The sequence below is a fragment of the Ornithorhynchus anatinus genome, chromosome 3 (genome assembly GCF_004115215.2).
Source record: "Ornithorhynchus anatinus isolate Pmale09 chromosome 3, mOrnAna1.pri.v4, whole genome shotgun sequence".
NCBI lineage: Eukaryota > Metazoa > Chordata > Mammalia > Monotremata > Ornithorhynchidae > Ornithorhynchus > Ornithorhynchus anatinus.
In genome coordinates this window covers 49,125,802-49,147,438 of record NC_041730.1, presented here as the reverse complement: position 1 = coordinate 49,147,438, position 21,637 = coordinate 49,125,802, and the positions used below count along the sequence as shown (strand labels likewise).

Here is a 21,637-nt window from a genome sequence, read left to right as displayed (position 1 = left end):
GATGCCATGCTAGATGGGCAAACACTGGAGGCTCTTGAGGACTGAGGAAACATAGATTGAATGATTTTGTAGAAAAATGAGCCAGGCAGCAGAGTGAAGTGTGGATTGGAATGGGAAGAGACAGGAGCCAAGGAGGTCAGCAAGGAGGCTGATACAGGGATCAAGGTGGGATAGGAAAAAAGTAGAAGACCCAACTCTTCCATTCAATCCACCGGCATTTATTGGGAGCTTACTCTGTGCTGAGCACTGTACTTAGTGCTTGGGAGAATACAATAAAAGGAGAAGACTCACCTCTACCAATCAATCCGTTAATTAATGGTATTTACTGAGCGCTTCACAGCACTATAGTAAATTCAGTATTTTTTCTAAGAAAATGGTATTTGATAGCATTTATTATGTGCCAGACACTGCAAGTAAGCACTGGGGTTGATACAAGCTAGTCAGGTTGGACACAGTCCCTGTCCCACATGTGATTCAAAAATCTTAATCCCCATTTTACAGATAAGGTAACTAAGGTATAAAGAGAAGTGAAGTGAGTTTCCCAAGGTCACAGAGCAGACAAGTGATGGAGTCAGGATTAGAACCCAGATCCTCTGACTCCCCAGACTGGGCTCTTTCCATTAGGCCATGCTGCTGCAGTCTTGGTCAGGATTGGTAGGGTCAGGAGGTCCAGTCTGAGGGAGGAGGGAAGAAAGGTGGTTCCCCCAGTGTCCCCAATGACAAGATGGGAGGAACAGGGCTCCTAACTAAGGTACATTGCTAAAGTAATGTACTAAGCTGGCTACCATAGTCTACCTACAAACTAACAGGAGAGAGAGGCAGACACAGTTTGTGCACATATGACAGGAACCAGAGAAAAATATAGCTATAAGGAAGACAGCAAAAGCAGATAAATAAATGGAATCAATAAATTTGCTGAAATACATGTTAAGTGTTAAGGGTGACTGACGGGATGTCATGACATGACCTGGGAGATGGAGATTAGTCAGGGAAAATAACCTGGATGAGGTGGCTTTTTAAAAGAGCTTTGAAAGTGAGGAAGGATGTAGTTTGGTAAATTTAATTGGTCTGGGAAAGCAGGATGAAAGGAATGTGCAAATGGGCAGAGAAAAGAGAGTTGAGAGAAGAGAGCAGTTAGAAGGTTAGCTTGAGAGGAAGTTTAAGTATGGGCTGGGGTATTGTAGGCCTGGTAAGAAGACTGCTGTGCAGAGCCTGGAATCTAATGGGAAGGAGTTTTTTGAGTTTTTTGAAATGGTATTTGTTAGGACCTTACAGTGTCAGACACTGTACTAAGTGTAGATATAAGATAATCAGGTTGGATGCAATCCCTGTCTCATAGAGGGCTCACAATATTAATCCCCATTTTACAGGTGAGGTAATTGAGGCACAGAAAAGCAAAATGACTTGCTCAAGCTTTCTGTTTTATGTTGCCATTAGGTGTTTTTGAGGAGGAGTGGGCATCGATTGCATTTTAGGATGATGATGAATTAATCAATGGTATTTACTGACCAATCTACAATGCAACAGTTAGCAGATATGTTCCCCGCCCATAATGAATTTACAGTAGAGAGGGGGAGACAGGCATTAATATGAATAAGTAATTTATAATATATAATTTAAAGGTTTGAAAATCAGTGCTTTGGGGCTGGGGATGAATATCAAATGTCTAAAAGTCACAGATCTAAGTACATAGGCAATGAGGAAAGGAAAGAGAACTGGGGAAAAGACGGCTTAATTGGGGAAGGCCTCTTGTAGAAGATGTGATCATAAGAATGCTTTGAAGGTGGAGAAAGTGGTGATCTGGTGTATATGGAGGGGGAATGAATTCCAGGCTGTGGGGAGGACATGGGAAAGGACAGTGAGAAAGCTGGCCCTAAAAGAGTGGCGTGTATTGGCTGGGCTGCAGTAGATTAGTGAGGTGAAATAGGGTGGGTCAAGATGATTGGTAAGTAAGAAGTAAGGAGTTTCTGTTTGACGTGGAGGTAGATGGGCAGTCATTGGAGGTCCTTGAGGAGTGGGGAGACATGGACTGAACATAGTCCAGAAGTAATAGTAATAGTAGCAGTAATTATGAATAGTCTTCCCATTTTTAAAATTCCAAAATCTCACCCTCTCCAGAAGATCCTTCTTGATTAATTTTAGTTCTTCCCAGGTCATATCCTCCCAACTACCATTTCAGAACTTCCACCACTTCCACGCTTCAGTACTCATAATCTGCTTTAGCACTTCTACACGTGTAGACATATGTAATCTACTATTTAAGAGTTACCCGTCCACAAATCCATCTTTCCATTCTCTTTTTACTCCTATATGTTATTATTTTGTGTTTCTCTCCTAACTTAGATTATAAGCTTCCTGACACAGGAATTGTGCCTATTCCCCTAAGTACTACACATTAGATCCTCAGTATCTATTACGGACTAATTGAGATATCCTGTGGGCAAGAGGAGATGTGGAATTGAAGATCAGATGAGAGGTTAGGAATGAAGAAGTAGATTTGGGAAAGTTGAAAGTAGAAGAGCTCCCCAAGTGAGTGAGTATAGAGCAAAAAGAGAATGGGATTTTCACGGTTTAGTTTAAAAGAGTCAGCAGATGAAACTGAGAGAAATCAATCAAGGGTATTTAATGAGTGTGTACTGTACTAAGCACTTGGGAAAATACAATAGAGTTGGTAGGCACAATCCTAGCCCACAAGAAGCTCAGAGTCTAGAGGGTCAAAAAATGGTCAGAGAGGGAGAAGAATCAAATTAGGACAAAGGCAGCCAAACTGAGGCCTGAGAATGTTTCCTGGGGGAGTTGGGGAGTTAGGGATCTTTCTCTCTGTCCCCGCCCCACTCCAGGGTTTCCATGTTGCCTGACAAAATGAGATTCTAGGACAGCCATCAAATACACTGTGTAATTACTTGTGTGGCCTACAAACCAGAAAGGTGACTGGAACATCTAACAATATAAAAAATTAAATAAAACTAATTAATAAAGTAATTAAGAAGTTATTGAAATTTTATACTCTTCTCTCACAAATTTTAGGAGAAAAACTTTGAATTGCTTTACAAATCATCCTTCAATTAGCCTGGTTAATTGTAGTTGGGCTGATCTATTTAGCTTTTCAGCACAGACTTGATTGCACTGTGAAAAAAATGAAAGGAAAGTATGTCTCCTTTTCAAATAAATCTCATGAGAGATAGCTTTCAAGCAATTGTCCTAAGAAAAGACAACTTTTGCATTTAAGCACTATTAATTGAGAAAAAGCTCTTTTACATAGCTTTTAAATGAACCTGCTGGGTATGTACCTCTAAGGGGTAATCATAGAGCAACTCTCAAATGACCGTCTCCATGATTTTAAATGATAATCATAGCCTGTTGAATTAGAAGATGTTACCATGGGATTGGAAGTGTATTCTATCATCAGCTTCTAGGCCTCTTACTGCATCCTCTAGCACGGCTGTATAAAATCATTTGAACAGGACAGGGGCCACCATGCAGATTTGCTTCACCCAATTGGCAATGTGGAATCTAAGACTCAGTGAACTCCCCCCGATCCTATTCTCCCTCCCTTCCGTGTCACCTGTGCACTTGGTTTCATATCCCCTAAGCATTTTGAAATGTGCCCCACTCCTCACAATAACAACACATATATATCCTTATCCTAATCTGTTTTCCCTGCATATAATTTTTTAAATTTCTATTTCCTGCTAGATCGTAAATTCAAGGGCAGGTGCTTAGTACAATGCTTTGAACATAGGAAGTGCTCAGCGTGGCTCAGTGGAAAGAGCACGGGCTTTGGAGTCAGAGGTCATGAGTTCGAATCCCAGCTCTACCACTTGTCAGCTGTGTGACCGTGGGCAAGTCACTTAACTTCTCTGTGCCTCAGTTACCTCATCTGTAAAATGGGGATTAAGACTGTGAGCCCCACGTGGGACATCCTGATTCCCCTGTGTCTACCCCAGTGCTTAGAACAGTGCTCGGCACATAGTAAGCGCTTAACAAATACCAACATTATTATTATTAAGTGCTCAATAAATACCATTGATTTACATAATAATTTCCAGACATGCAAATGGCTGCAAACTAATTTGTCAAATCATCCAGTGGGATGGCCTAGTCCAGCTGGTCCCCGCATTTGGATGGATAGTCGGGGGGAGAGAGGAAGTTGGGAGAGTCACTCTATGGTAACCCCTCCTTAAGGTAAGTGTAAAATAATTAGCTGAGCCAATCTGAGAGAAGGATTGGGGAGGAAGTAGGGGGGTCAGGAAGTTGGAAAAGTAGACCATCGGCCATCTTGAAGAGGAGAGGTGTGGCAAGCTGTGTGCCTAAGAGAGCGGGATAAAGGAAAGGCTCACCATGTGGACACTGGATGGACACAGAGAGGGATCGGAGGTGATCCTAGATGAAATTCAGGGTTACCCTGGGGACCTGGGATTTCCTAGGAGCCCAGGATGCCTAGAGTCACATACATTGGGCCCAGCTGTGGAGCAGGAAATATTTGCTCTAGGGAAAGGTGATTATCACCAGATTAAGAAACTATTAGACATTGTGGAGATCTCAGATTTTGATGACTGCCTGTGGTAAAAGAGCTGTGAGAGTGGGAGACAGCACTTTGATACTTGGGCTTCAGTTGATTGGGGGTGGCAGTGATGGGGTGGGGGGTGCAGGAAAGCACTGAACAGGCATTGCAAATCTACATTAGAATCCAGTAGGGGCTGCCCAGGGTATGTATGTTCCTAAAGTGACTCCAGGGGCTCTCTCAGGCAGGATTTAGAGCAGAGAATCACTGGTAGGTGTAACATAGTTGTAACACAGGTATTACAAACTGACAATTAGTCTGAAAAAAACTGATGAAATGTGTCTGCCACCTTCAGGGAAATGGCACCCAAAACAAAAAAATTATTAAACAGTAACATGGAACTAAGCATCATCTCAGAATTCTAAACAGAGACAGCAAAGCCAGTTTCACACATTTGGCCACAACGAGGCAGGGAAAGTGTTTCCCATTCCATGTGATGTCCTATATATCATTTTGCAGAAGGCTGTCCAATACACCCGGTCATTTAATTTCACTTGTATTTATTGAGCACTTACTATGCGCAGAGCACTGTACTAAGCACTTTGGAGAGTACAATACAACAGAATTAGTAGAAACATTCCCTCCCCATAACGAGCTCACAGTCCAATCTCCATCGCCCTCCTGGCCACCCCACGGTCTCTGGCAGTACCTCTGGCAGCTTGGCTCCCAAATCCAAAATTTGATCCCTCTATCTTTCTAGAATCAAAACCTTGCTGTCACCATCTTATAGGGGCAGAGTGACACATAGCTCTCGTCTCTGCCAACTTGGTAAGGAGCCCCACCCCACTGCTATCCCCCCCCAAAGCCCCTCTCAGTTTGTGTCCTGAAGAAGCCACCTCACTTACTTACCATCTGAAGCCAACCCTGACACTTGCTAATGAGAGGCACAGAAGTAGAAAATTGGGAGGTTGCCCAACACAGTGTGAGAATAACATTGGTGCTGGGGGCCCAAGTAGAGTGTGTGGGCCTAAAGATCTATAGTGCTGGCCAAACTTCTCTACGCTTGTGAGAAATGTACTCTCCACGGATGCCACTTCCGACTCCCTGAGTGATGCCCTTTAGTCCAATTTATGAGCTAAACTCAAAAGGCAAGACATTGGCAAGACCAAATGGCAACAACGTCAAGTTTCCTTCCATTGAAGCTTTGCTGACTGGAACACAGCTGTGCTGGGTGAGACATGTGAGGAGAATGAATGACAACTGAATACTCAAACACATGTTATATGTTGAGCTGAATTTGGGTAGCCAAAACATGGAGGACAGGGGACGTGTTTTAAGGATGCAGTGCAGGCTACAGACAACACAGCAACTTGGGTGACATCAACCTGGCACAGTGCAACCAAAAAAAGGGGCCCTCATTTTGAGTAGAGGCTTCAGGAGAAACATAAGGCAAATTCAGAGTCGGGTGCTACAGGCCACAGAGATGACAGCACTGGCCATAAGTGAACCTGTTGCTGTGGTTTTCATTTTTTGGACTATATGCCACATAAAACATTTTAATTGGTCTCTCCTGACTCAATAACCTTTGTGACTACTGGCCAGAGCATGTCCTTCCAAGGATTTACAGGTTAAGTCATATACCTGGGAGTCTAAATCCCTTCTGCAAAAGGTCATTTGCATGTTCTATACTTAAAATCTGAACACCCCAACAAAGACAACTTTCAGCCGTTACCTTTAAGCGCCGTTCCTCCTGTTGAACCTCCTGATACGTTTACAGATCCACTCCTTGCACCCAAAGAGGCAGTGGCTTCTAGCAGGGATCCAGCAAGGAAATGAGACACGCACGTTCTACCGAGCGAGGCACGGTATTCAATGACAGCTCCTCGAGCTCCCAGTTTTAAATATGAATTAGACCGGACACAATTCCAGGCTGACACATTACTGCATTGATGGAAAAAATACCCAACTGTCTCTTCTGCTTCCTCTCCCCTCCTCAGTGCACTGTAGATCTGTGAATGGGACAAAAAAATAAAACAGGAGGAATTAATTTAATCACTCAGAAGAGAAAATTAACTTTCTGATAGAATGTCAGTTAACCTATTTGGAAAAAACTTCAGTGGATTCCAGGGGCAAATATACCCACTCAGATATGACTATGAAACTATCAAAAACCTATGACTAATCAGAAAAATGTATTCACCCCAGAAAGATGATGTAGTCAATGAAAGATAAATACAAATAAGGTTCCAAATAGACAAATTTTATTTTCCTTGTCATCATTAAAAACACGAGCTTCTTCACCAAACCACACAGCACAAAGACTAGGGACACTCACTGAAGCTTGAGGGTCGTAGATCCAAGTCGAACAAAAGGAAAAAGCCCTTCACCCAGAGGTTAATATCAGTTTAGCATTCTTTTTCACAAGAAGCTGCGGACATTGAAAATAGTACTTGACTGGAGAGAAATTTGGGTAAATTCACTGGCAAGAGATTCAGAATGGATTTCCAAAGGGAAATTGGGGATAAAACACGGAAAGCTGGGAATGCTATCTCTGAGGATGAATGACCAGAATGGCAAGTGTCACATGGTTCTCCTAAATCTCCTGTAACATCATCAGACCATTCTGGGTTCCGCACTCAGTAAATACCACTGATTGATGGATTGACTGGACACAAAATTCTTGGCTGGATGGAGCATGGGTCTGACCCAGGATGGCAATGCCCACAGTCTTACGTTTTGTGTACCTCTATAATATATGCATGTACCAGATTTCCAACTTTCCAAAAAAGGATGCTAAAGCCTGGTCTTCTTCTACCTAGTCCCCCAGCATCTTTGCAAGTTTGAGCACAAAGTGATCTTTCATCCATCAGTCAATCAAGAGCATTTAATGAGTGTTTACTCTGTTCAGATCACTCGCATTATACTTTTGCAAGAGGGCTACAGAGTTCACAGACACAATCCCTTGCCCTAAGCAGCCTGCTTAGAGGAAAGAACCAAGGCCCAGGTGCTGTTTGATCTTGGGCAAGTCACTTCTCAGTTTTTTCATCTGTAAAATGGGGGAGGAAAACCTGTTTTCCTTCCCACTTAGGCTATGAGTCTCATGTGGGTAAAGGACTGTGCTCCACTTAATTTATCTTGTATCTATCCCACCACTTAGTACAGTTATTACCATTATTAATGTTGTTATGGTGATTATTATTACTATCTAGGGGATTTACAGTCTAACTGGGGAGACAGAGACAGACATTAAAATCAATTTCAGGTAGGAAGAAACAAAAGAGTATAAAAATATGTCCATGAGTACGTTGGTGGGGATTTGAGCACCCAAGTTCTTAGGTGTCCCAGAATGCTGAAAGTATAGGAGACATGAGTTGGGGACAGGAGTTGGGGACATGAGAGATTAATCAGGTAGGCTCCCTGGAGGACTTGTTATTTCCAAAGCCCTTGAAAATGGGGTGCGCAGTGATCTGCTAAATGAATGCGGGGAGAGAGTTCCAGGTACAAGGCAGGGTGAGAACAAGAAGATGAAGGGAAGAGAAGCGAGAACTAAATGAGTGAATAGGTTGGCTTGGGAGGAATGAGGGACATGAGCTAGGGTGTAATAGGAAAGGAGCGAGGATAAGAAGTAGGGGGGATGATGCCGATTTAATGCCTTAAAGCATTAGAAGTTTCTACTTCAGAAACTTCAAGTCAGAAGTTTCTACTTGATGTGGAGAAGAATGGGCAATTATTGAAGGTTTTCAAGGAGAAGAAGTGAGCAGAATGATGTTTTAGAAGAATGATCCAGGGTACAGAGTGAAGTATGGACTGGAAAGGGGAGAGATTGGAGTCAGTAAGGCCTGCGAGGAGGTTGAAAATCACAATAATAACAATAACAGCACCTGTGGTATTTGTTAGGCACTTACTATATGACAAACCCTATATGAGGCACTGAGATAGATACAAAATAATCAAGTCAGATCCAATCCCTGTCCCACAAGGGAATGACAGTTTAAGAGGGAGAGAGAAATAGATATTTAATCCCACTTCACAGATAAGGCCCAGAGAAGTAAGGTGAATTACCCAAGGTTTCACAGCAGGCAGGTAGTGGATCCAGTTTTGGAGTCCAGGTCCTCTGACTCCCTAGCCCATGTCCTTCTTATTAGGCCATGCTGTTTGATGCAGTAGTCAAATCAGGATATGACAATAAGAACCAATGAGGTGGCAGTGAGGATGGAGATCAAGGCATGGACTCTCGACACTTTGGGGACGAAAAGCCACCTGGATTTGTTGCTAGTCTGAACATAGTGTATTGAAAGAGGGAGGAGGTAAGGATTATGTCATGGTTATGGGCGAAAGAGAAAAGGAAGATGGTGATAATAATAATAATTATGGTATTTGTTAAGCGCTTACTATGTGCCAAGAGCTATATTAAGCACTGGGGTGGATACAAGTAAATCAGGTTGGACATAGTCCCTGTCCCAAGTGGAGCTCACAGTCTCAATCTTCAATTTACAGATGAAGTAACTGAGGCCCAGAGAAATCAAGCAGACAAGTGGCGGAGCCAGGATTAGAACTCATGATCTTCTGACTCCCAGTGCTCTATCTACTATCACCATGTTACTGGGATGGGAGAGTTAGGTGCAGGAGAGGATTAGGGAGGGAAGAAAAGGAGGTCAGCTTTGGGCACATTGAATTTGAGGAGCTGGCAGGATATTCATGCAGAGATATCCAGGAGGCAGAAGGAGATGCACAGGAGAGATGGTGGAGCTAAGCAGCAGACCAAGGAGCCATCTGCATAGAGGTAGGAGTTGAAACAGTGGGAGCGGATGAGCTCTCTAAAGGAGTGAGTGTCGCTTGAGAATAGGAGACCCAATTAAAGACTTCTTGCAAGAGGGAAAATCGTTTCCCTGGTGGGTGACATGGAAATGGCCAAAGTCATTTGGGTCATAGACACACTTGCTCTCATTTGGGTCCCAGAGGCAGGAAGGAATGTAGGCCCGATCCTAAAATATTCTATCTGGGTTTGATACCCTGTTCCCTAGAGGCTCCTGGTCCCATTAGCCTCCTTCAAGAAGCCCAGCTAGCATCAGGGGTAAAGTGAACATTTCTTTGGGAGAACTACTAGGCCCCATAGATGCCTAACCAAGTGCTATCAAACTCCAGGGCCTATTGATTGAGTGTATTATAGCTGCAGGAGTCAGACAACCCTATCAGCTGTAATAATGTTGGTATTTGTTAAGCGCTTACTATGTGCAGAGCACTATTCTCAGCGCTGGGGTAGATCGGCTTGTCCCACATGAGGGTCACCGTCTTCATCCCCATTTTACAGATGAGGGAACTGAGGCACAGAGAAGTAAAGTGACTTGCCCACAGTTACACAGCTGACAAACGGCAGAGCCGGTATTCGAACCCATGACCTCTGACTCCCAAGCCCGGGCAATTTCCACTGAGCCACGGAAACGGTCCGCAGCGGACCCGAGCCTGCTTCTGAATAACTTAAGGGAGACAAGCATAATCTATGGTGACTGCTGACAAGAAAGAATCTCCTTAGGGAGTAGGGTGAATAATTGTTACCCACTTCCTCCATCTGGCAACACTGGGCTCAGCAATGTGTACTTGGCAATCTACAAGGGATTTTATAACTTAGGTCCCCAGCCCATTGGTCTCCTTCCCCTGTTCCATTTTTGGGAAGAGAGCTGCAGGGCCTGCCCCATTATTCAAACTCTAATGTAGGCTCCATTCCTTGGAGGTGATTTGAGGAACACTGGCCCTTTCCAAAAGCGTGGAGCCACTGTGGAGAGTAGGGCAACAGGGAGCTCTCACTGTATGAACCCACCGTGGGGAGATACCGGGCAGGAATCTTATCTTGGAAGCGCTGCTCTCAAGGCATAAAAAACTTGCATTATACCGTGGGCGTTCCTTCCTGTAACCCGAGTTCTCCATGAGTGGCCATTCCTAGATCCTGCTGGACTTGTCAATCAATCAATGATATGAATTTATTTGGCATCTACTGAGTGCAAGGTACTGAACTGAGCACTTGGAGGAGCACCAGAGAAGCAAGGTGCTTCTTGCAGGTACATCCCCTGCCCTTGAGGGGCTTACAGTTTAATGGGGGAGACAGAGGAAAATTATTTACCAAGTGTGAAAGCAAGAAAAAGAACAAGGAAGGAGAAAGCAGGAAATAGTACAGATATATAGGATGAAAGAGATGAACAAATGAGAAGCAGGGGCTTAGTGCATAGAGCAGAGGCCTGGATGTCAGGAGATCCTGGGTTCTAATCCTGGTTCTGCCACTTGTATGCTGTGTGACTTTGGGCAAGTCACTTAACTTCTCTGTGCCTCGGTTACCTCACCTATAAAATGGGGATTAAGTCTGTGAGCCCCAAGTGGGAAAAGGACCAAGTCCAACCTGAGTAACTTGTATCTACCCCAGTGTTTAGTACAGTGCCTGGCACACAGTAGACACTTAACAGATATCACTAAAAAGAGTAAATGTACAGGTAATTATATAAATAAAACTTATGTCCATAAATAAACATCATCTATACACCAGGCGGAGAGTAAGAATAAAATACACAATTTCTAAGGATGGTTAGTGAAGTGACTAAGGAAAGCAGCGCGGCCTAGTGGAAAGAACATAATAATAATAATAATAATAACGGTATTTGTTTAGCACTTACTATGTGCCAAGCACTGTTCTGAGCGCTGGGGTAGACACAAGGTAATCAGGTTGCCCCACATGGGGCTCACAGTCTTCATCCCCATTTTACAGATGAGGTAACTGAGGCACTGAGAAGTTAAGTGACTTGCCCAAAGTCACACAGCTGACAAGTGGTGGAGGCAGGATTAGAACCCATGACCTCGGACTCCCAAGCCCATGCTCTTTCCACCAAGACACACTGCTTCTCATGGGCCTTGGAGTCAGAAAACCTGGTTTCTAATCCTGGCTTTGCCAATATTTTGCTGTGTGACCTTGGACTCATCTGGACCTCAGTTTTCTCAATGGTAAAATTGGGAAGAAATACATTTTCTCCCTCCTCCTTAGATTGGAAGCCCTGGGTGGGGCAGGGACTGCATGTGACCTGAATAAATTGCAACTACCCCAGAGTTTCGAACAGTGTTGATAGACAGAAAGAGCTTGACAAATGCCATTTAAAAAAATGGCAGATTCTCCTTTGGATCCTACACACTTTCCAGCGTTGCCCAATTTCTCTGCTTCCATTCCTGTGCATACGCCTTGAATGAAATGTATCTACATGCTGCCTCTGTTTCCTCTCCTCTAATTCTGTTCTTGACTCACTACAATCTGTTTTCTGTCTCCTTTCATTTCATGGAGAACACACTCTCCAAGGTCACTAACCAATCAATCGTATTTATTGAGAACTTGCTGTGTGCAGAACACTGTACTAAACGTTTGGGAGAGTACAATATAACAGTTAGTAGATATGTTCTCTGCCCACAGCGAGCTTACAGTCTCTTCCTTGTCCCATCTAACGGATTTCATTCTATTTTAATACTCTGATCCTGAAGACCATTCCCTTCTGGAAATACCATCTAATCTTGGTCTTTCTGACATTGTTCTCTTCTCCTCTTACCTTTTTGGTTGCTCTTTTTCAGTCTTTGCCAGTGCTTCCTTCATATCTTGCTCTCACACTGTTGTTGACACTCAAGGCTCTGTTCCGGATCCCCTTCCCTTCTCACTTTACAGTCACTCCCTTGGGAGCCACAAGCTCTAGAAGGATAACTTCAAAATCTACCATACAAATCCCCATCTCTCACCTTCTCTGCCACCTCAAATTTTCTTACACCTCCAGAACATTTCCACAGGGATGTCTGCTGACACCTAAAGCTCAATGTTCAAAACTGAACTCATTTTCCCACCCAAATCCTCTACTCCACCTACCTTTCTAAATAAGTTGGATAACATCACTCTCGTCTCCATCTCTGGAGCCTACAAGCTCGACATTATCCTTGACTTTTCTCTCGTTCAAGTCCTACATTTCAGGTTGTTGCCAAATCTTGTCAGGTTTTTCTCCGCTACATTTTCTGAATCTGTCCCTTCCTCTCCGCTCTAATGGCCACCCCTCTGGTCCAGGCATTTGTCATTTCCCATCTAACCTACATATCAATATATTTATTTATTGGTCTTTCTGTCTCCAGTCTCTCTTCTCTCCACAATAATAATAATAATAATAATGTTGGTATTTGTTAAGTGCTTTCTATGTGCCGAGCACTGTTCTAAGCGCTGGGGTAGACACAGGGGAATCAGGTTGTCCCACGTGGGGCTCACAGTCTTAATCCCCATTTTACAGATGAGGTAACTGAGGCACCGAGAAGTTAAGTGACTTGCCCGAAGTCACATAGCTGACAAGTGGCCGAGCCGGGATTCGAACCCATGACCTCTGACTCCAAAGCCCGTGTTCTTTCCACTGAGCCACACTGCTTCTGTACATACTTCTCCAGTACATACTGCCTAGACAATTTCCTTAAAAAGCATTCTGCCAATATCTTTCCCTCTTCAAAAACCTTTAATGGGTACCAGTTCCTCTATGCATCAAGCAGAAATGTTTGGCCATTAGTTTTAAGGAACTCAATCAGCTCTCTCCTTTCTATTTTTCCACTCTCTTCTCCCATTATACCCTAGTTCACACACTTTACTCCCCTTATGCTAACCTACTCCCTGTGCCTCACTCCCATCTCCAACTTCTTGCTCACAGCTTCTCCAGTCCCTGGAACTCTCTCTTGCTTCATATCAGGCAGACCACTGCTCACCCCATATTCAAAGGTTTTCTGAAATAAAATCTCCTTCAGGAACCCTTCCCCAGTGTGTTCCTAATTTTCCCAGCACATACCTCTACAAATGCCACTTAAGCACTTTCATGTCAGCTAAACACTCAGGATTAATCTATTAATCAATCTACAAAAGACTGATCAATCGTATCTACTGAGTGATTACTGTGTGTAGGGCCCAATATTAAGCACTTGGGAGAGTACAATATAACAGAGTTAGTAGACATGCATCCTGCCCACGGTGAGCTTACAGAGGGGGAGAAAGACATTTATATAAATTGAGATATGCACATAAGTGCTATGGGGCTGAGGGAGGGGTGAATAAAGGGAGGAAATCCAAGTGTGAGGGTGATGTAGAATGGAGTGGAAGATGAAGAAATGAAGGAGTGGAAGATGAAGAAATGAGGGCTTAGTCAGGGAAGGCCTCTTAGAGGAGATGTGCTTTCAATAAGTCTTTGAAGGTGGGGAGACTGATTGTCTGTCAGATACGATGAGGGAGGGTGTTCCAGGCCAGAAGCAGGATGTGGGCGAGAGGTAGGTGGCAAGACTGAGGTTCAGTGAGTAGGTTGACATTAAAGATCAAAGTGTGTGGGCTGGGTTGTAGTAGGAGAGCAGCGAGGTAAGGTCAAAGGGGGCAGGTGATTGAGTACTTTAAAGCCAGTGGCAAGGAATTTCTGTTTGATTTGGAGGTGGATGGGCAACCACTGGAGGTTATTGAAGAGTGGGGAACATGGACTAAATACTTTTGTAGAAAAATGAGCCGGGAAGCAGAGTGAAGTATGGACTTGAGTGGAGAGAGACAGAAGGCAGGGAGGTCAGCTGACAGTGGCTGATAAAACGTAATATCCTTTAAATTCTTCTCACCAACTCCCCAAGGAAATATCTAGGGGGTAAATTATTTTGCAACTTGTGAAACCTAAACCCTAGAACATCGCAGTAGTTTCTGAACCATAAAATCCACTGAATTATAAAATGAATAGTCAATAAAAACATTTAGTGAATGAATTTTTTCTTATATATTTTCTACCAAAGATTGGATCTTTTCAATTTTTATTTCACCGTTGGTTTTTCTTACATTTGCATCTAGATTTTGGATCTTTCATCTATGCTTCTAATAAGGGGCTGCTTGATCTTGCCATTAGACTGCTAGCTCCTCAAGAAGAGGGACCACATCTTCAACTTTTGTTATATGTTCTCAAGCACTTTAGTACAATGCTGTCCACATAACTGGAGCTCAATTAATGCTGCTGCTGCCAGAACGAAAGAGTCAAGAGGAAAATAAACCACCAGTATATTAGGCTTAATGGGAACAAGTACCATAATGAACAATAATGACATTTTTACATGAAAACTGCCTGAGAATAATAATAATAATAATAATGTTGGTATTTGTTAAGCGTTTACTATGTGCCAAGCACTGTTCTAAGCGCTGGGGTAGATACAGGGTAATCAGGTTGTCCCACGTGAGGCTCACAGTTAATTCCCATTTTCCAGATGAGGTAACTGAGGCACAGAGAAGTTAAGTGACTTGCCCACAGTCACACAGCTGATAAGTGGCAGAGCCGGGATTCAAACTCATGACCTCTGACTTTCCCGTGCTCTTTCCACTGAGCCACGCTGCTTGCCAGAGGTTGCCAACTAGGTTGTGGGAATTCTTGGGGATTCCTAAAAGCACTGCAGGGAGAATACAGAGATTGTGATCTTGTTATGGACAGGGAACATGTCTGACAAATCTGGGTTTGGGTTATTTTTTTTTTTTGGTATTTGTTTAGGACTTTACTATATGCCAGGCACTGTCCTAAGTGTGCAGGTAGACACAGGCTCTCATCTCCTCTTGTCTTCAGGGCATCTCTACTTGGATGTCCTCTCGCCACCTAAAACTCAACATGTCGAAGACAGAGCTTCTTATCTTCCCTCCCAAACCCTGTCCTCTCCCTGACTTTCCCATCACTGTGGATGGCACATTCATCCTTCCCGTCTCACAAGCCCACAACCTTGGTGTCATCTTTGACTCACTCAGCTCTCTCATTCACCCCACATATCCAATTGTCACCAAAGCTTGCTGGTCTCACCTTCACAACATCGCCAAGATGTGCCCTTTCCTCTCCATCTAAACAGCTACCATGTTAATACAATCACTCATCCTAAAACTGGATTGCTGCATCAGCCTCCTTTCTGACCTCCCAACCTTCTGTCTCTTCCCACTTCAGTCCATACTTCACTCTGCTGCCAGGTTTATCTTTCTTCAGAGACATTCTGGGCATGTCAACCCCCTCTTCAAAAATCTCCAATGGTTGCCTGTCAACCTCCATATCAAACAAAAACTCCTCACTATTGGCTTCAAAGCTCTCCATTACCTTGCCCCTTCTTACTTCACCTCCATTCTCTCCTTCATCCCAGCCCGCACACTCCGCTCCTCTGGTGCTAACCTTCTCAATGTGCCTCGTTCTCGCCTGTCCCCCTGTCGACACCTGGCCTACATCCTACCACTGACCTGGAACGCCCTCCCTCCTCAAATCCACCAATCACTCTTCAAAGCCTTCAAAGTCCTACTGAAGGCTCACCTCTTCCAAGAGGCCTTCCCAGACTAAGTTCCCTTTTTCCTCAACTCCCCTTCCCCTCCATACCGCCTCAACTCGCTCCCTTTTCTCTACTCCCCTCTCCCTGCCCCACAGCACTTGTGTATATATGTACATATCTCTAATTCTATTTATTTTGATGCCTGTATACTTGTTTTGATGTCTGCCTCCCTGCTTTGTAAGCCCGTTGTGGGCAGGGATTGTCTCTTATTGCTGAATTGTACTTTCCAAGCGCTTAGTACTCTGCTCTGCACACAGTAAGCACTCAATAAATATGATTGAATGAACGAATGAATACAAACTAATCAGGTTGGACACAGTCCCTGTCCCACATGGTACTCACAATCTTAATCTCCATTTTACAGATTGGGGAACTGAGGCACAGAAGTTAAGTGACTCGTCCATGATTACACAGCATACAAGAGGTGGAACCCAGGTGCTTCTGACTCTCAGGCCTATATTCTATCCACTAGACTACTTTGCTTTTCTGCTATATTCCCTTAGCCCCACACTTATGTGCCTATCTGTAATTTATTTCATGTTTATCTCTCTCCCTAGACTATATGCTCATTATGGGCAGGGAACATGTCTACCAAATCTGTTACACTGTACTCTCCCAAAACACTTTAGTACAGACCACTTTAGTACAGTGCTCTGCAAACAGTAAACACTCAATAAATATGATTGATTGCTGTACTCTTCCACGCGCTTCCGTACAGTGCTCTGCACACAATAAATCCTCAATAAATTCCACTGATTGGTGATAGAAAGTGGAAACAGGTAAGGCGAGGTTAGCAAGCAGCAGCTGGAAAGGAGCACAGAAGTAAGTAAGGTTATCATTCTCAAGCTCCCAAGTTTTGAGGCACACAGGAATCACTGCAGCTGCTGCTATTCTGTTTCACCAGCAGAACAGCTCAACTCCAGTGAGGAATTCTGTAGGAATAATAATAATGATGTTGGTATTTGTTAAGCACTTACTATGTGTCAAACACTGTTCTAAGCGCTGGGGTAGATTCCGGGTAATCAGGTTGTCCCATGTGGGGCTCGCAGTCTTAATTCCCATTTTACAGATGAGGTAACAGGCACCGAGAAATTTAGTGACTTGCCCAAAGAAACACAGCTGACAGGTGGTGGAGCCAGGATTAGAACCCATGACCTCTGACTCCTAAACTCATGCTCTTTCCACTGAGCCACGCTTGGAGAGGTCTGTGCGGTCTGGAGGGATGGAGGAGGTGGATGTGATCTGGGGCTTTTTTGGTGGGTGGCCTGGTGGAGACTAAGGAATGAATAAATGAATCTATCAATCAATCATATCTATTGAGTACTTACTGCATGCAGGGCACTGTACTAAACACTTGGGAGAGTATGACACAACAATATAACAGATACATTCCCTGCCTACAGCATGCGTACAGTCTAGAGGGGGCTAATTTGAAGGGGAGGTATGTGATTGGTGTTCTCAAAGTTCTTCCAATGAAACCCTGAGACTTTAAGGGTACAGTCTCAAAAAGAGCTTGAAAAGCCCTGAAATGGATGAAAAAGACTATAAATAATAAGAGAAAAAGACTAGTGAAACGAGAGTTGGCCTGGGAATCAGAGGACCTGGGTTCTCATCCCAGCTCCATTGCTAGTCTGCTGTGTGACTTTGGGCAATTCACTTCACTGTGCCTCAGTTTCCTCAGCTATAAAATGGGGATTAAATACCTGTTCTCTCTCCTTTTTACACTGTAACCCCCAGGTTACACCTACCCCAGCACTTAGTACAAGGCTTGGTCTGTAGCAGGTGTTTAACCAGTACCAAAATTATACAACAAGAAACATTAAATACTCTATAGCCCTCCTCACTACTTCATATAGTTGGTGGTGGTGACCCTAAGGAAAACACTAGCAGAGAAGCTATAATAAAATATGCTAGATGAAAGGTGGCTGGGAATCAAAAAGGAAGCTTCTGGGGGAAACTAGTATGTTCCTGAAAAGGGCCCACTGTGACTTGTGGGAGAATGGACTCCCGCCTACATCAGCCCTCAGAGCTCTCATGGACCTCACCCTCCACTGACTGATCTTGCTGCACCAGAGCTGGGGAGAACACATGGTATGGCCTGGAAAGGCCTTCCCAGACTGAGCTTCCCCCTTTTCCCTCTGCTCCCCCTCCGCCCTCAGCTCTTCCCCCTTCCCCCTTCACCTCCCCTCAGCTGAGCCCCCTTTCTCTTGCTTCTCCCCCTCTCCCCTTCCCCTCCCCTCAGCACTGTGCTCATTTGTATATATTATTTATTACCCTAATTATTTTGTTAATGAGGTGTATATCCCCTTGATTCTATTTATCATGATAATGTTGTCTTGTTTTTGTTTCGTTCTGTTTTGCTCTGCCGTCTGTCTCCCCCGATTAGATTGTGAGCCCGTCATTGGGCAGGGATTGTCTCTATTTGTTGCCGAATTGTACATTCCAAGTGCTTAATACAGTGCTCTGCACATAGTAAGCACTTAATAAATACTATTGAATGAATGAATGAATGAATGAATGGAAAAGAGAGAGGTTCCGTGAGAGTTCCTCCACCCAATTCCCCACCCACCCTCTCTGGTGGTCAGCAAGCTAGTCATAGCCCCAAATGCAGCCAGAGAAGTTAATCTCAAGCATTAAAAAGCATCACCATGATCGTCAACCATAGGCACAGACACCCAATGATGGAGCATAATAATAATAATATCAAGTCTTTGCCATGTGCTAAGCACTGTGCTAAGTGCTGGGTGGATATAAGATAGTCAGATCAAACACAGCCCCGTCCCACCTAAGGGCTCACTGTCTAAGGGGAAGGGTCACACTGATTTGGTTTTTAAAATCTTGTGGTATTAATTTCCAAACTACATTCCAAAATAAGGAATTTTAGAAACTGGCTTTTGCAATTGAGAAGGTATGTTCTGCTGTCTCTATTGAGATAAACTGTCTCTTGGCTACCAAAACAAAGAAATCCTTTGTTGACAGAAATAGGTGACAGTGTTTTGTTGCAAAGATTATATATAGAATAATGGTGCTAATCCCTATTGTGTACGGTAGACTCAAAGATCACTGCTGTCTCCAAAGCCTCGGGGCCTCATAAAACGTTTTGAAATACTGTCATCTGTCCCTCTTTCACTGCTCCATGGTTTCAGTGAGAGTCTCTGTTCCTGAACACACTGATGAGACAGAAGTGGCAACTTCACCCTTCTCTGCTCCAACTAGCTGGGGTAGCCTAGGCAACTGCAAAAGAGATTGTCCTAAGGTTGGGAAGAGGATCCTTCACTAGCCCTCCCTTTGCTAGCAACAGAAGCAGGAAGAGAGGTGGGGTGGTTTTGTGCCTAGGCGATTTCTGCCATAATTGTTTGCTCTCTCTTCCTGACTTTGGCAAGGAAGGAGCTAAGCTAATTTGCCTTTCTCTCAGAATGGTTTTGGGGATCAAACAGACAGATTTGTTGTGTGGTGTGGTACTGTTTGGGGGTACTCTCCCCACGTTTAAAATTCTCCTAAAATCACATCTCCTCCAGGAGACCTTCCCTGACTAAGCCCTCATTTCCCTTATCTGACTTCCTCAGTCAAGTCTGACTCTCCCCCTCCTACACAGTCTCACAATCTAATAAATATGGAGAGAAGGTATCTTCTCTCCATTTCAGAGATGATGAAGTTGAGGCTCAGAGAGGTCAGGTGACTTGGCCCAGGTCACACAACAGGCCAATGTCAGAACAAGGCTTAGAATATAGGTCACCTGACTCCCAAGTCCCATGCTCTTTCCTTTAACTGTGTCCTCGGCTATGGTCACCTACAGGGACAGCTGCCGCAGACCGATATGGTGAAGTAGGTCTGGCTCGGAAGCACTGTGGGCTCTCTGAGGAGATGGGAACAAACTTTGGCTACACAACAGGGAGCAAACAAAGTATAGTTTGATTAGCAATTAGCTTTCTCCTCTCCTTTTCCCACCTTTCTGTTTCTCTTCAATCTCCCAGCTCCTTCCCTTCAAAAACCCTACTACCCACTCCTACTGTTTCCATTTTTATCCCCCTCTGCCGAAACCTAGGTCAGGCCCCAAAGCAGGGGCTCTAACTTCTCTAAAGTTTGTCAGTCTCATTAGGTGAAACCTCAAGCCATGTGAAACTAGAGCTGAAGTTAAAGAAACACCTCCTCCTTGAAGGGTTCCACTTCCACTTTGGAATAGTTGATACTCAGTCCTTTCATATTCTGGCAAAACTGCTGGCTGGCCAGTGTGCTGGACACCATGTTTGGTAACCAACTCTGCACAACAGCCCTATCCTTGGGTCGGTCCTTCAAAGTGTGGAGATGCAGCCCAGTAAGGGAGCCTGTGATGGCAAGGAAAGCGATATAGCCACAGAGTAGCCTCAAACTCCAGGAGGATGAAACCCCACCTTCTTAGGAGGTATTCTGAAATCGAGCTCCACCTTCGCAGATCACTTCATTCTAAAAACTGCTCTGAGCACTTATGCCTTATTCTTTAGGCTTATACTCATATTGCCTTATACTTAGTTATCTATTTATCTCTCTGTATTCCCTCTACCAGCATCAGCAACATGGTTTTTCTCCTGCTCCAACTATGAGTAAATAACCTGTGCTTGTTAGTTTCTTGTGTTAGAGTAAGCATCTGGAGAAGGACCGTGTCTCTTATTCTGCTTATTTCCCAAGCACTTAATCAATCATTAATCACATTTATCGTGTTTCTATGGGGTGCGGAGCACTGTACTAAGTGTTTGGAAGAGTATATTTGCATTAGTCAAAATGATCCCTGCCCTCAAGAAACTTCCAATTTCGTAGGGGAGACAGATTCATGAATACATTTCAGACAGTGAGAGTAACAGATCTCTGACTTTAGGACATTTGATGTTTGCCCCAGCCCCACAGTACTTATGTACATATATTTAAATTATATATTATAAATTCCTTATTTATTCTGTCTCCCCCTCTAGGCTGTAAGCTCATTTTGGGCAGGGACCATGTCTGCTAATTCTGTTGTACTTTTCCAACACTAAGTACTCCTGCACATAGTAAGTGCTCAATAAATACCACTGATTGATTGATATAAAGATATGTACATATGTACAATGGGGTGGGGCAGGGCAGCAGGAATGAGTGGCATAGAAGAGATGAAGTAGCTGTTGGGTGACAGAGGGTGGGAAGATGATTAATTGGGGAAATCTTCATTTGTTCAAGCCAAGGGATAATTGGCTACCCAAGACAACCGAGCAGCATGTAACTAGTTGGTCTGTCAGTACTGTGGGGGTGCAAGGACTACGGATCCATCAGCCACTCTATTCCTAGGCCCCCACGGACAGAAAAATGTATTCCTCCTTTTCCCAAGACCAAAGGGCTTTCCTGAGTACCGGGCCCCCAGGATTTACCTTCTCTACACTCCCACCCAAGATCTGGGATTGTTTAAAGACTTTTTCCTGTAGCAGATCAGCCATATAACTCGACCTGGGGGTCCATGAGGACAAAATGAGTCCTGATATGTCAGCCTGAAGTCAGTTCTCCAGAGTCACCCTTCCTAAATGCAAGCAATTTATCCCCTTCTTTTCCTCCCCCACAGCCATAAAGTGGTTAGATGAAACACATCCTGCTGTAGTTTACTTAGCAATGAGAGTGGAGAAAGAGGTAAATCAGTAGTAGATGTATCATGACAAGGTGATGGGTCACTGTGAGAAGCAGCACGGCCTAGTGGAAACAGCACAGGCCTGGGAGTCAGAGGATGTAAATTCTAATTCTGCCTCTGTCACTTGCCTGCTGTGCGACCTTGGATAAGTC

The 21,637-nt window shown here is 44.0% G+C and overlaps 1 protein-coding gene across 1 annotated transcript in view; it reads right to left on the bottom strand.

Moving 5' to 3' along the window:
* PLCE1 (phospholipase C epsilon 1) overlaps nucleotides 1-21,637 on the bottom strand; it is a 363,948-nt gene that overhangs the window by 184,888 nt on the left and 157,423 nt on the right. Inside the window, 1 exon segment of the mRNA XM_029060510.2 lies at nucleotides 6,237-6,513. Within this exon segment, the coding sequence (XP_028916343.1) occupies nucleotides 6,237-6,513 (277 nt within the window).